This window comes from Thunnus thynnus, chromosome 5 (genome assembly GCF_963924715.1).
Source record: "Thunnus thynnus chromosome 5, fThuThy2.1, whole genome shotgun sequence".
NCBI lineage: Eukaryota > Metazoa > Chordata > Actinopteri > Scombriformes > Scombridae > Thunnus > Thunnus thynnus.
Genome location: NC_089521.1, coordinates 10603381 through 10616864, shown reverse-complemented (window position 1 = coordinate 10616864; position 13484 = coordinate 10603381). Strand labels below are relative to the sequence as shown.

General features: G+C 38.8%; 1 protein-coding gene across 36 annotated transcripts in view; it reads left to right on the top strand.

Annotated features, from left to right (window-relative positions):
• mical3a (microtubule associated monooxygenase, calponin and LIM domain containing 3a) overlaps positions 1 to 13163 on the top strand; it is a 92840-nt gene extending 79677 nt beyond the window's left edge. For 24 of the 36 annotated variants that reach the window (XM_067589137.1, XM_067589143.1, XM_067589142.1 and 21 more), the window contains 6 exons: positions 382 to 475; positions 2382 to 2432; positions 6296 to 6415; positions 8656 to 8755; positions 10814 to 10887; positions 10977 to 13163. In XM_067589137.1, coding sequence (XP_067445238.1) covers positions 382 to 475; positions 2382 to 2432; positions 6296 to 6415; positions 8656 to 8755; positions 10814 to 10887; positions 10977 to 11161 — 624 coding nt within the window. In that variant the 3' untranslated portion in view covers positions 11162 to 13163. Of the gene's footprint in view, positions 1 to 381; positions 476 to 1315; positions 2038 to 2381; positions 2433 to 6295; positions 6416 to 8655; positions 8756 to 10813; positions 10888 to 10976 lie in introns of those variants that run through there. The other 12 variants (XM_067589144.1, XM_067589173.1, XM_067589169.1 and 9 more) reach the window with 7 other exon arrangements.
• Positions 13164 to 13484: the final 321 nt, after the last annotated feature.

Sequence of the window (13484 nt, the reverse complement as noted above, 5' to 3'; positions counted from 1 at the left end):
ATACTTCCACCGCAGCTCAACACTGTCCGAGGAAACACAAAGAGGGAATTTGATGCTAAATGTCCATCAGAACAGGCTCGGATGCCCAGAGACATCAATACATCTCCAATTAGCAGTACTCCCCATGTGTCACTAGACATTTATTTTTAATGAGGGTAAACTGTTTGATCAATGGAGTGTTAGAGCTAACCTCTGCAGCTGTCTGCTTTACAGTGTTTTGGGACAAATCAGATGTAATTAGTAGTAGATTTTATTGTTCTGTGCGCCCATTTGAGGTAATTTGTCTTGTTTATAATGTAATTGTATGTGTGTGTGTGTCTGTGTGTTTGTATTTCTGTGCATTTCATTAATAATGTGACTCTAACCTACTTGTCCCTCCAGATTATCCAGAGACAGTTAGAGCAGGTGGAGGAGAAGCAGAGGCAGCTTGAAGAGAGGGGTGTAGCTGTGGAAAAAGCCTTGCGAGGGGAAGCAGGTAAAAAACCTGTCACTCATATGTTCATATATTGTTTATATTTATTTATTTTTGATCGATCTAGCCATCCCATGTGGCTCGGTGTATGAGAAATGCTACTGCAGATTAGACGCAACAGTCATATTCAGTGAACTAAAGGGTGTCATAAGTGTCATAACACTTATAACGCTCTTATTATGAATATTTCACAAGTGATTTACAGCACGTATGACAATTTACATCTGGTTTTTGTGTCTGCTGCTCACCGACGCCTGCCCTGTGAGAAACGTGTTTTATGTGATATGGATTCTGCCTTTTTCTCAAGCTCCCAAGGGAATAATAATGACATCAGTGATTAGCATGATGTAACACAGAATTGCATTACCTCAGAAAAGCAACTGTGTCGAAATGATCGGCTGCATTTACCGTTGAACTGCAGCATATTTCAGCACCTACTGTAGATTTGTGTGAGGAAAGACATTTCTGTTTCTCCAAAGTAATAAACCCAAATTATTCCTGACAAGGGACTATCACAGACAATATACTTCGAAGATGAGGAACACATGATTTGTTAGCGAGCAGCACAGTTCATTATTTGGTACAGTTTTATAACCATGTGAAGCATGAACAGCGCTCTGTAGCAATAACACATTATTTACGTGATGTGGGTTTTGTATGAGGTCTTCGTATTCCATCCTAATTTATTCAACGGCAAACAAAAGCTTTTATTATGAAAATGCATGCACATAGACAGTAAGTGCATCTCTTTAAATTTGGCCATTTATTTTTCCCCATCAGCTGTTTTCTCCAATCATATGTTTGAGTATGTTTTAACTTGTTTACCACTCTACTCTCTTAAAGGATTGTATAAAGGTACTTATACATTACCCAAACAGCACAAAAGAAGATCAGGTATTAGATTTACTGTAGTTTCCTTTCTATTAATGACATGTGACACTTGTTATGTAGGTTCCATCTGTGGTGACACACTGCAACAGTTCTCCATCTCTGAACATGTTGGTCTTTGTTCGTTCATAACATGTCCGCCATCGTCAGTCCGAGCTGCATGCGATGAGGAGAATGTGTGTCCCGACATAGATTTGTGTGTGTGCTCATTCTGGATGTGTTTTTTGTCTCCTTCACTGCCTCTCAATGAGGAGAGTTTCTGTACTCTGATCAAGACTCAGATCACGTTACATTTTATGAATACAATCAGTACATATAAGAAATCTAATTTAAATTTGGTTTGCAGGCTGACAGGCCCCTTTTATTAAAACATGTTCTGCAAATATTTCTCGTGGCTGATTGCCTTGATACAGATATTTGTTGAGATCTTATCTATTAAAATATCTTATCTTTGTTACTGTGGTGTTGGAAATAAGCAACAGCAATCCAGAGAGTTGTTTCTGACTTTATCTGTTCCACTCAAAGATCTCATTAACACTCAGCTGCTCTTTTAGTTTGAAATAATTAAGCATTAAACCATTACATTATTGCAACAGAACATTGGCACATATGGACTGCATAGTAAATACCTCAAATTGAGCCTCTCTCCTTGTCTGGACTAAATACAATAAATCAAATTTTTCTCAATTTCAACACAAAGCACAGTAGAAGCTTTTTGTGAAATTAAGCAGACTGAGCCAGTTAACAGCAATACAGCAAATCTATGTTGCAGTTTCTTATTATTTTGGGAAATGCAATGTAGTCATGCACAAGCTGAACATGGCTGCATTATGCACTGTGGTGAGTACTGATGGACTCTCTTTCTTTTGAGTGTCTCTGCAGTGTGTATGTGTGTATCTGTGTGTTTGCAAGAACATGCATGACTTGTTTGAGAATTGTATGTGTGTGTGTGTGTGTTTGTGTGCCCAGTTTGGGGCTGTGTGAAATAACTCCTATCTCTAATATATCCCTGTCATTGTAGACTATTGGGGAGATTCTAATTACAGTGAAATCCTGGACTTGCATCTGGGCGGTATGTATTTCAAATCTGTCGCTTTAAACTAACCTAATGGCTAACCAAATCTGTCCTCCCCCCCTTTTTTTTTTTACTACCTGAGCTTTGTACCCCTCATATCTACCTTGATTGGCTGGCTGGCTGATTGGCTGGCTGGCTGGCTTTTAGCCTCATTGCAATACTTTCTGCTCCTTGCCCTCCCTCCCTCCCTCCTTCCGTCTTCCCCGTCCCCCCCTTCCCTCCACTCTCCCAGGGTTTTTAGTTCAGACACTCTTTACATCAAACAGAGATCAGACACTTGGCCTCATGCTGTCCTCTTAAGATCGTCTTTGATCTCTGTAAACTTATGAATGATGAATCAATGAATTAATGAGTAACTTTTATTTGTCACTCCTCTGCACACAGAGTATATACAAACTGCTTCAGAGATACAAATTGCAATATATTGCAAAAATAGAAATACAAACTGCAATACACGTTATCGCATTCAAATGAACGTTGAACGTGTGCTGAGGACCAAAAATAGTGACAAAATTAAACAAAAAAGAATAACGCACCGGTATTGTTGACAATTTCATATTACATACAGAATGTACTAATTTAAGATTTGTCAATCTGTTGCACATTCATTAATACATGAAATTCAAGAAAAAGTAGCAGCATGTTGGGTGAAATTGGAAAACAATATAAAAGTATATGGGATTCAGGTTTGAAGGCTAAGACTGGTTATCTTCTATATTTCTGTTGTCAACAAATTCCATGAAAAGACCAAAACCAACAATAAATTGATACTATCTATATTTAAAGCCTGATATAGCATATTGTAATCAGTGATCTCCCTTTTTGTCCAAAAAATGGATTAAAAATACAATAATCAATGAGTCACACTGTAGTTTTTCTTGAGTCGATAGATGTACTCCACACTGCACTAGCCTCTTTAAAAAAATGAAACTATATATTTGTGACCTGTTTTTTAAAATTCAGATCTTCAGTAGGAGTCATTGAGCTTGAGGCTGAAAGCTACAGGCAGGGAAGGGAAGTCTGGAAGTCTTCAGAGATGGACTAACACATTGTTAGTTTTGGTCTTTTCATGGGATTTGTTGACAATTTAAAAAAAAAAAAAATGGAATAGCTCCACCCTGCAAATATTACAGCTGTCCTAATATTCTTAATGATATTCTGACCACAGTGTAACATAAGATTACGTGTTCTGACATTTGTTTGTTTCATCTCACCAAGTCAATTTGCACAGCAAAGCTAAAATACATTCATATTGTAATTTGTTGTTGATTTTGCTGTACCAAAAATACCACAGATGAAAAAAAGGCACATTAACATACAAAAGAGGCACATGTTGCATTATGCAAATACTTCAACACAGACACCCTCCCCTCCCCCCCCCTGCATATACATACACTGTGAAAGTATTGTATAACCTGCTCTGGACTGACTCATACTAAACCGCAGGCCTTGTTCTTAGCTTCTCCTCACAGCTGTGTGCTGCTGTAGTTTCTGTCCTGTAGTCCCAGCAACGGCTCCCCTGACTTTCTCATACCTGCTCAGTTGCATAACTCCCCAAGTGTGTATGTAAAGTGTACTAATAGACAATACTGCAACCCTTGACCCTTAGCTGCTTTGTGTAAACTGTTATCGGTCTGTGTCCACCGTGTCTGGGTGGGACGTCTCGTGGTATCTGTCGTTGCTGTGGTCTTGTTTGAATATGAGTGAAATGCATCTTGTCCTCCTCATGTCTGTTGTGAAGTCAGGAGATTTTTTTTTTGTTAGAAGGCTGTGTGTGCATTTCAACATATTTAAGCAGGATCTGTGCCGCTCTGTGGTTTTGTCCTGCTGGTTATTGTCACTCATCAGACAGGAGATCGCGTGGAGTTTTGATGTAATGATGAATATAAGTGCCCAAAAGGACTTTTCCAACTTAATTAGTTGACTGCGTGGGCATGATATATCATCAACTCAAATCTAACTTGTTTTTATTTTTTATTTTTTGGTTGATACAGCTCATTTCACTCCATGTAGTATGTTTGAATACTGTAAACAGTTAATCAGTGTTGCACTTTGAATTTTCGCAACTGGATGCGGTGTGTCTGCAGGGTTCTGGATGTGTCATGGAGGAGAATTCCTACTCGCTGATACATTTTTATTAGTTTTCTTTGTCTTAGCTATCGTGTTTGTTTAATGAAGAGGAATTGATGCATTTTGACTGAATGCCAGGCTTATAAGGTCACATGATTGCTTTATTAGCATGGTTGGGGCACCAAATACTAAAAACAAGATGAATATGTCTGTAGACTGCTAGTTGTCATTATTTTCTTCTTTTTCTTATCGAACAATTAAGGATAATTAAGCTTTAAGTGCTAATGATGTATTTCATTAACCATATTTGCAGGAGCATATTTGACGGAGCCATGCAATTTTATTAAGACTGGGATGTCAACCAGGTTTGTTCCAAAAGTGTCATTGCAGGTTTCCTAACTGATCTCTCTGTGATAGTCCCTTGTAGTAATTATCTGGTATTTCACTCTCCCAGCTCTTTCACCTTCTAGCTTTGAAACTCACATTTCTATCATACTTGAGCCTCTATTTGTGTGTTTTTATCAAATATGTATTTCTCCCAGTTATCCCCATAATCTCTCTGAAGCTTTTTCAGCCATTCATGCCCTCCAGACATGTTTTAAGACCTGTAAAAAAAAAACCTCTTTGATTGATAATTTGCCAAAGTTCAAACACCTAGTTAGAAATCATTAAAATTACATCCACACCTCCTTCATTATTGAAAAATCCAGAATGTATGAATATGCCAATATACATATATAATATAAAAGTCCATTCTCAATGTATGCGCGCTGTAGAATTCAAGTTTCCACATCACACTTCATGTAAGTTTCATATTCGACCACGATTAGCTTTGAAACTAGTTGTAATGTCACGAATCATGCTCATAGGTAGAATGAATGAATGTGTCAAACTTTGCTCATACATCATTCTGCACAGTGAATCCCAAACAACAACAAGTTGAGGTATCAATAAGCAAAAAAAAACAGTCTTTACTTTAGGGTTTCTTTAATTAGTATCCACTATCTATGATCTTACTTTTGTGAGAATTTCTGTTTAGAGGGTGCATATTAAAAAAAAAAAAAGTCCTAATTTGCACTTCAAAAAGTAGCTACGCTTCAAAAGTTACCACACTGGCAACAAATTAAACCGGGTGTTCTAAACATGTTCAAGTGGTGTTTACAAGGAGAGGCTGAAACATCATTCAAGAAGAGGCAATTATCGTCTGAGAAGGAGATGGATCTCCTGGTGATCAGTAATGGCTTTGATAATAGGATTAAACAACTTTGTAGATTGTAATAAACACTGGGCATATGACTGCAAACCATTTTATTCCCATACCATACATAATTGACATAGGCCGCTGTTGCGTAATTAAAGCGTATCAGAAGAACTACAGATGCAAGATCAAACGGTACAATTGTTTTCCCTTTCTGTGCTCTAGGTTTTCTGTCTTCTGTTACTTCCGTTTCTTATTTCTACTCCTTTTTTTTTTTTCATCCCTCGCACCACAAAGCTGATCTCTCCCACCTCCTCTCCCTAGGTGATTTGTCTTCTCCCTATCACAATGCTGCTGCCCTCTTTTGATTTTCTCCTCAATGTTCTTTCTTCCTCATCACGACCCTCTTTCCCCCGCCTCGCCCTTCTCCCTCTGTCCTCACACACCCTGTGCCTCCTACTCTTTTTCTCTCTCTCTCTCTCTGTAACGTCTCTACTCCTCCTGCATTATTTCCACCGTTCTTTCTCTCTTTCCCACCGATGCACCCATCTACGTCACTCTTTCACACTCTTTCCCTCTGTCTGTGTGGAAGTTGAGCCCTTTGTGGGGATGCCACGCCGAAGACCTCTCTCCCTGTGCCCCTGCTGTTCCCCTGAAGGTAACGTAACCTCGCCGCCTCGGCTGACGGTTGTGGCAGGTTACCATGGCAACCGTAAGGATCTCCAGAACTGGGCTTCCCCCTCGCGCCCCTCCCCATCTTCCTCCCACTCAGTCCTCCTCCTTTATCTGTCCTCACCGTTTTTTGTGTAATCAGGCTCAGTAGATTTCCCCAAAATGTTCCCAAAACAATAGTTTTGAGGTATTTGTTATGAGGAAATTGACTAAAACTGTTGAAAAATACAGTTTTTACGGGGGAAAAAAAGCTTCCCTTGCAGATGAATATTTTTTTGTCGTGCTCCAAATATAAGTACATTTTGGCACAACATTGCTGACTGTGTCAGAATGTATGCTGTGACACTTATTGGTCTTTTTTACTTGTTTACAATGACAATACACAGTTATTATATCCTTTATGTTGTCTGTGTTGCTTGAGTCTCCAGCTTTGCCTCATTCTCTTGAGTTTGTTTTAAAAACATACTGCACACTGAAGTATATAGTTTGTAGTTGTATTGCACTGCAATAGCTCAAAAAAAAAAAAGGAGGTGGAGATTAGATTTGTCTTCCATTAGTGGCTACAATCACTTAACGGGGAAACTACTCTGCTGTAGTGTGTCTTAATCCAGTGGCATGTGCTCTGTCTTCTGTTGAGCTAAAACGAAACGTAAAGCTGCATAGTTCATTGCAGTATCCCATTTTTTTCAGTTGTTTTTAGGAATTCTGCCCCTTATGCTTTGGATAAATATTAATGTGTGTTATGTTGTCATGAAATCCTAATAAAACCGAGCGATGAACACCTGAGACGTGGCTTTCTCGCGGGCAAGTTTGTAGTTCAAGGAGTGAGAATCTTGCATGGTGTGACAATTTGTTATAAATATTCAAGTCCTACACAAATCAAGACTTAAACATTAATGGATCATCTGGTTTGTTTCCGAATCTAACAGTTGTCAGTGGAAATCTTGCCTGAGCTTCTAATCTGTGTGAAGAAACATGCTTTTGTTTTTTTGTGTGTGATCCGGTTTTTGTTACTTTTTTTATTGCTGTTTTTGCCTTGTATTGGTGGCTCGTCTTTCCTTTGTGTTTGGAGCCTTGGGCTGAGGGGTGGTGGTGGTTGAAAGGTTGTAACAGCTAAAGAGAAAAAGAAAAACATCCATTGCAGGATAGGTTTGGAAACTTGCTTCTTTTTAAAAATTCCTCCTTTGTCTCCACATGTTGTATTCCTCTCCAGTGCGAGCAACTCTTTCTGCAGCTTTGCCTCTCTGTCCCTTGTCTGTTAATTAGCGAAAGCCAGCCCCCGAGACCACAACCATGCGATTTATGTGTGTACAATATTTTTTCCTTTTCGTTTTGCAAGAGCCTCCTCTTCCCCAGCTAAGTATGTCATGCTGCATCGAGGTTTGCCTTCCGGTGTTTCACTGAAACCGCTTGGCTCCACCTGCTGCAGTCAGATAATGAGAAGGATGCATCGCCCCAGCAGCAGACCTTTCTAAGCATGCAACATAGATTGGTCTCTGCATCCAGTGGGACTGCAGGAAAAGTCTGCAGCTGTTCTGCACTCTGACTGATTGTGCTGGTTGTGAAAGCTGCACAACTGCAATGCATGATGCCAGTAGCACCGAACAGCCTTTTCCCGGAGGCAGACTTAATAGAGGAGTGTGAACTTCGCTATTGGTCTAAATTATAAGCCATCCCATGAACATTAGACCTTGTAATTGAATATGTAAAGGCAGCAGAATAATTCATTTTTTTCTACTCTCAAACTGCTCAGCATAAATGGAATCTAAAGGGATTTTATTTCTGCTCAATATGGTCAATGTGTGGGCAGGGGAGGATGAAGAATTTCCAAAGGTTCTTAGGTTTACTCTGTGTTATGTCTTAGCTACTGATTTGTGTGTTAGTTTTTTTTTTTTTTTTACTACCCTCCCACTCTGAAAAAAATGATAGGAGACGGCTGACACAAAGTCCAAACTGGGTAACACAAACTTTCAACTTTGCAACAAAAGGTATTGTGTGTGTGCGTGCGTGTGTGCGTGCGTGAGTGTGTGTATGCGTGTGCGCACTTGCTAAAGTTGAAACCTGTAGCTCCACGCCATCTTCTGTACGCCATAATAAGTATGGCCCGACTGACCACATTGGTGTCGAGTCCATCCTTCCACCTCACCATCCCTCAGCAAGGACATCCTGGCTTGGCTGTCATTGCATTGCCTGTGTCGGTCCTCGTCTTTGTGACATCAGTGTCAGCTCTCAGCACATCCGGCCTCTCACTCCCACTCTGTGCTTCCTCCTTTCCTCCAGGCATGGGCAAGAAGGATGATCCCAAACTAATGCAAGAGTGGTTCAAGCTGGTGCAGGAGAAAAATGCCCTGGTCCGCTATGAGTCAGAGCTCATGATATTGTAAGTACATTTCTCACTTACTTTGTTTTTAGATGGATAAGTTACTCAAACTTATTAGTCAAATATGCTTTCCATTTCAGTGGTTTCTATGCTAATTCTTGAAGTACTGAAGGACCTAGTTGGAAATTATATTTGTTTTATTTTATATTCTTATGTAGCGTATGTACACTTGTGTCAAATGATGATGTCTTAAATTCTTTGGATTTGGTGATTTATTAATTTTTTTAGGTCTTCCCATCAACTTAAGGAATTGTAATTGTTAATTGTTGGACAAGTGGAAATTTTGTTGAGTTGGGAGAGCACTAGAGGCATGTCAAGGGATCACTTAAGTCATCAGGATTTAACCTCAAAGCCTATGATTAGTAGTAGAACTGTAGTAGGCACAATGTTCCTGGATTTAAAAAAGGCATTTGATACAATAAATCCAAAAATCTTAATTTCAAAAGTTCAATTTGTCAAAACGGTCACTGTCATGGTTTAAATCATATTTAAAGGGTTGTGATCAGTGTGTTGTGATTAATAACATCAAGTCTGTATTTTACAAAATTGAGACAGGAATCCCCCAAGGAACTGTCCTGGATCCCATCCTTTTCAGTTTTTATATTAATGACTTGCGAGAAATATGCCCTGGTATAGGTCTTCAGATGTATGCTGACGATACAGTCATGTGTCTGGCAAAACCTGTGATGCTGTTGAAGATAAGCAAACCAAAAACTTTGAAAAAGTATCGGCTTGATGTCTCCTGTTTGACACTAAACACTTAGAAAACAAAGTCTGTTTTTCCATTAAAAAGCTGCCTACAACAGAACGAGTAACAGAGATAAAGTATTCAGGGACCATTTTAGATTCTCAGTTAAATGTCAAGTCATACTAAAAAGATCTGTAAAACGATTAAGGCTAACCTGAGCTGTTTTAAAATGATAAGAAATTGCTTTGACTGTGCCTTGCTCTTTCTAAATTCAATGATATTCTCACATCTGTCAGTAATCAAATTCATAGTGTCTTTACAATTGGGCCTTGAAAATCTTGAACAAAAAGCAAATAAGGTACCATTGTTGCTGTATTTTAAGTAAATACCAGATTTAAGTTTTAAAGTTTTGCAAACTTGACTATTTTCATTATGTAAAGCTTGTGTTTAAATGTTAAAATAGACTTGCAGAGCTGCAGCAGATCCATCAGAGCAGTTTCAACTGACAACTGTAAAGTCTCATTCTGCAGAACATCTTTTGCTCAGACAACTTTTTCTGTAAAAGGAGCAAAGTCCAGGAACTTACTAACTAATCACTTGAAATTTGCTGCAAACAACACTTTTAAGAGAGCTACCAAATCCTGGTTAATTCAGCAACAAACCAGTACTTGTGTCTAGTTTTCTGTAGCTATGTTAATACTAAATGCGTGCTTTGTTGTATCATGGTGTACTTAGTTTACCTTCCTTTTACCTCACCGTTTTAATCTCTTATTTTCACAAAAATCCCTCTAGGGATGGGTGTTGTAAATTAGCATCTGCTATAAACACTACAATGCTTGCATCAGATAGCTGTTTTCAGTTTGTCTGTGGACACTGTATCTGTCCCTATCAAATAAATCATAAATAAATAAATAATGTTTATCTGTATCACATTTTATGGGGGTAGTCATTGAGATATTTCACTCTGACCAAAGTTTAGGACCAGCAGACCAACAAACAATGCTGTCATCTGTGGAGCCCTGGTGCTAGCCTTACTAAGACTTATAATGAAACCTGTTAATGTGATTAAGTGCCTGATGATGTAATACTATTATATTAATGTCTTAAAATACAATTTTATTATTAAAGCATAAGGTAATTATAACAGAGTCTACTCATGATGTAATATGATTTGTTACTTATTTTTATGATTATTACTAATATCACATCATCATTTGTTTAAAAATATTGTTTAGCCTTTATGAAGTCATAATCATTGTGAAACATACTATGATACAGTAAATAATATACATAACCATTGAAACTTTAAAGCTATATATCATCAGTCATACAAACTTGGCTCATCCATCCTCTTTCTTTCTGTTCCCAAGTGCCAGAGAGCTGGAGCTGGAGGACCGGCAGAGCCGACTGCAGCAGGAACTCAGGGAGCGAATGGCTGTGGAAGGTGAATGCAGGACTGATAATCAGCTCCTCGTTAGTATCTATATGATCTGTTCTCTTGGCTTAATTCCTTGTTTTCTTTGCCTCTTTTAGACCACCTGAAGACTGAGAAGGAGCTCGCTCAGGAGAAACAGATCCTGAATGAGATGTTGGAGGTGGTGGAGCAGCGTGATGCCTTGGTGGCCCTCCTGGAGGAGCAGAGGCTTCGGGAGAAGGAAGAAGACAAGGACCTGGAGGCTGTCATGCTCTCCAAAGGCTTCAACCTCAATTGGGCTTAAGAGGATTGAAGCAATTGCTCATCAAGTCTTGGGAAAAGTCGAATTGTGATAGGCGGTCTCTGCCTTGAACGGTCATCTTTGATCAGAATAGTCTGCTGAACACCGATGCAGGCAGTTGGTCTAAAACTGTCACACCTGCAGCAGTGAATGTGTAAAGATTCCCCCAACACACACACACACCATGGCTGCCACTGACACTGCAGTTGAAGCAGCCTGTAACGTTTACATATCCTCTGCCCAAAGGCAGTCCTAGTTAATCACTTTGTCTCTCTCTGTGGTTGGAGAGGCGAGTACATTCACAACTTTATCATCACAGACTTGAAGTGGATCCTCTCAAACAGGGTGGGGGATGCTATGGGAGAATGTTTAAAGACTTGTTTCATTCTCAATTATCTAAAGGGAAGAATGCAGTTCGGTCCTGCTGATGTAAAGGAATTGTAAAGAATTGTGTTTTTGTGTATAGTTGTGTAGAGCAAGTCACATTTACAGCCGATGAGGGTTCTCTTATTTCTGAAAAGGACTGCTTCAGAGGATTGTTTATGTCCCGGAGTTACATCTCCAGTCTCAATCTCACATTCTCCTTTTCAGTTGGACTGTAGGAAGGACATCCTCTGCTGAAGCTGCCTTTCTATCCAGTGACAAACTGACCTCCTCATCCTAATGAATCAAAAAGATACAATAGAAGGCTCTTTTCTCTCTCTCTTTTTCTCTCCCCTCACAGAGTGTTTTGAGTCAACGCTAAGAATCCATTAAATATGGCCATGTTTTTTTAAAATGTATTTATTATCTTTGTTGGCTTTTAACAGATAAACATTTTTATTTTTGCATTCACAGGAGAGTGCCCAGAATCTCATTATCTCACATTTGTGCATAACCCACATGCACCCAAAAGCCATTGCATGTCAGGAATGAAGGCTGCAGGCACATAGAGAAACATAGTGTTATATTGTCCTTGTTAGCAAGGACATAGAATGCAGACTATATATGAACACTTCAGCATTTCACATGACTTGATAATGATGGGCCTCTCCATGAGATGCTATTCACTGTATATCACACTGACAGCTAATGTTTACAAATATTGTCCATATCCGATATTGCATTTCCTACTATGACAAACAGTAGCAAAGTAAACCAACGGTTGAAGTCATCTTGGAAGGAACCGTCTTTTCAGGTTCAAGTTTCTCAGCATATGTGTTACCATTGTGATATTATCTTTTAATGCAGCTGATTTTACTGTCGCTAATAGAGATCAGTGTAGCTCACTTCTCTCATCTTGTGCCACAGGACTGTCTCTGTTGGTGGATACTGCTGCAATATCTAAGGAGTACACCACAAGAACTTACACACTACACAACACTTACATCAGTATATGGCAGTGTTAATATTTTACCTTTTAAACAAGATGCCTTTTTCATTTTCAATCTCTATACTTAAGTTATATTTTATTTTTCTGAGTTAACTTTTTTTTGGCAGTCACATCTGTGTATCTCACTGGAACTCGAGATTTTTACTTGTCTTTTTTTCAGATTCTTTTATACAGCATGTCCCCAAACAAACCAATAGATGGTTTGAAATGGGGCGTGGGAGATATGTAAAGTGCTTCAGGAGCAACTTGCATCAAACAGGAACAGTAGTTTCTCTGGCGGGCAGTCAAATCAAATAGCCTTTTTCAACAACTGTAAAAGTCCAGGTGGTCACTGTTTGACAGCGCAGAAATGCTAGAGGCTATATTTATGATTTGGTATGAGCTGTGAATATAAAAAAAGTTACATAATTTTAAGGGTTGTTGTTTTAGATGGTGTGTGATAAGTTTGACATGATTGTATTGATATTTATTAACATGTGTGCAAACTGTATTATATGTAAAGAAAATGAATCCTAATTTTTAAACTGTTCTGTTGACACATGACTTGTAATGTAAATGCTTCATGTAGCTAAAATGCATAGGGGTGTTGGATGTATGCTGAAAATGGCAATAAAACAATGCAGTTCTTTTAAATGTCTGTCTACTAAAATCTCACTTTTTAACCGTATGGGTTATTTAGCTAACCGTTATACACCATAATTGTTCATTCTTCCATTAGCTGGCTGAGATTCTCACCTTTCTCTCTCATGTTCTTACCTGCCATCTCCGCCACCATCGCCAGCTCTATCTTAAAGTAATTATCTTGTGCCGGCAAAGAACACAAGACAGCAATGAGATTAGCTGTAAACCTAAATGTATAGGCCAAATATGTAATACAGATAGACTACTTGGGTATATAAACTGAGTAGCAGCAAGATATTATAATAAAAACTTGATAAACCTATACTACATGTG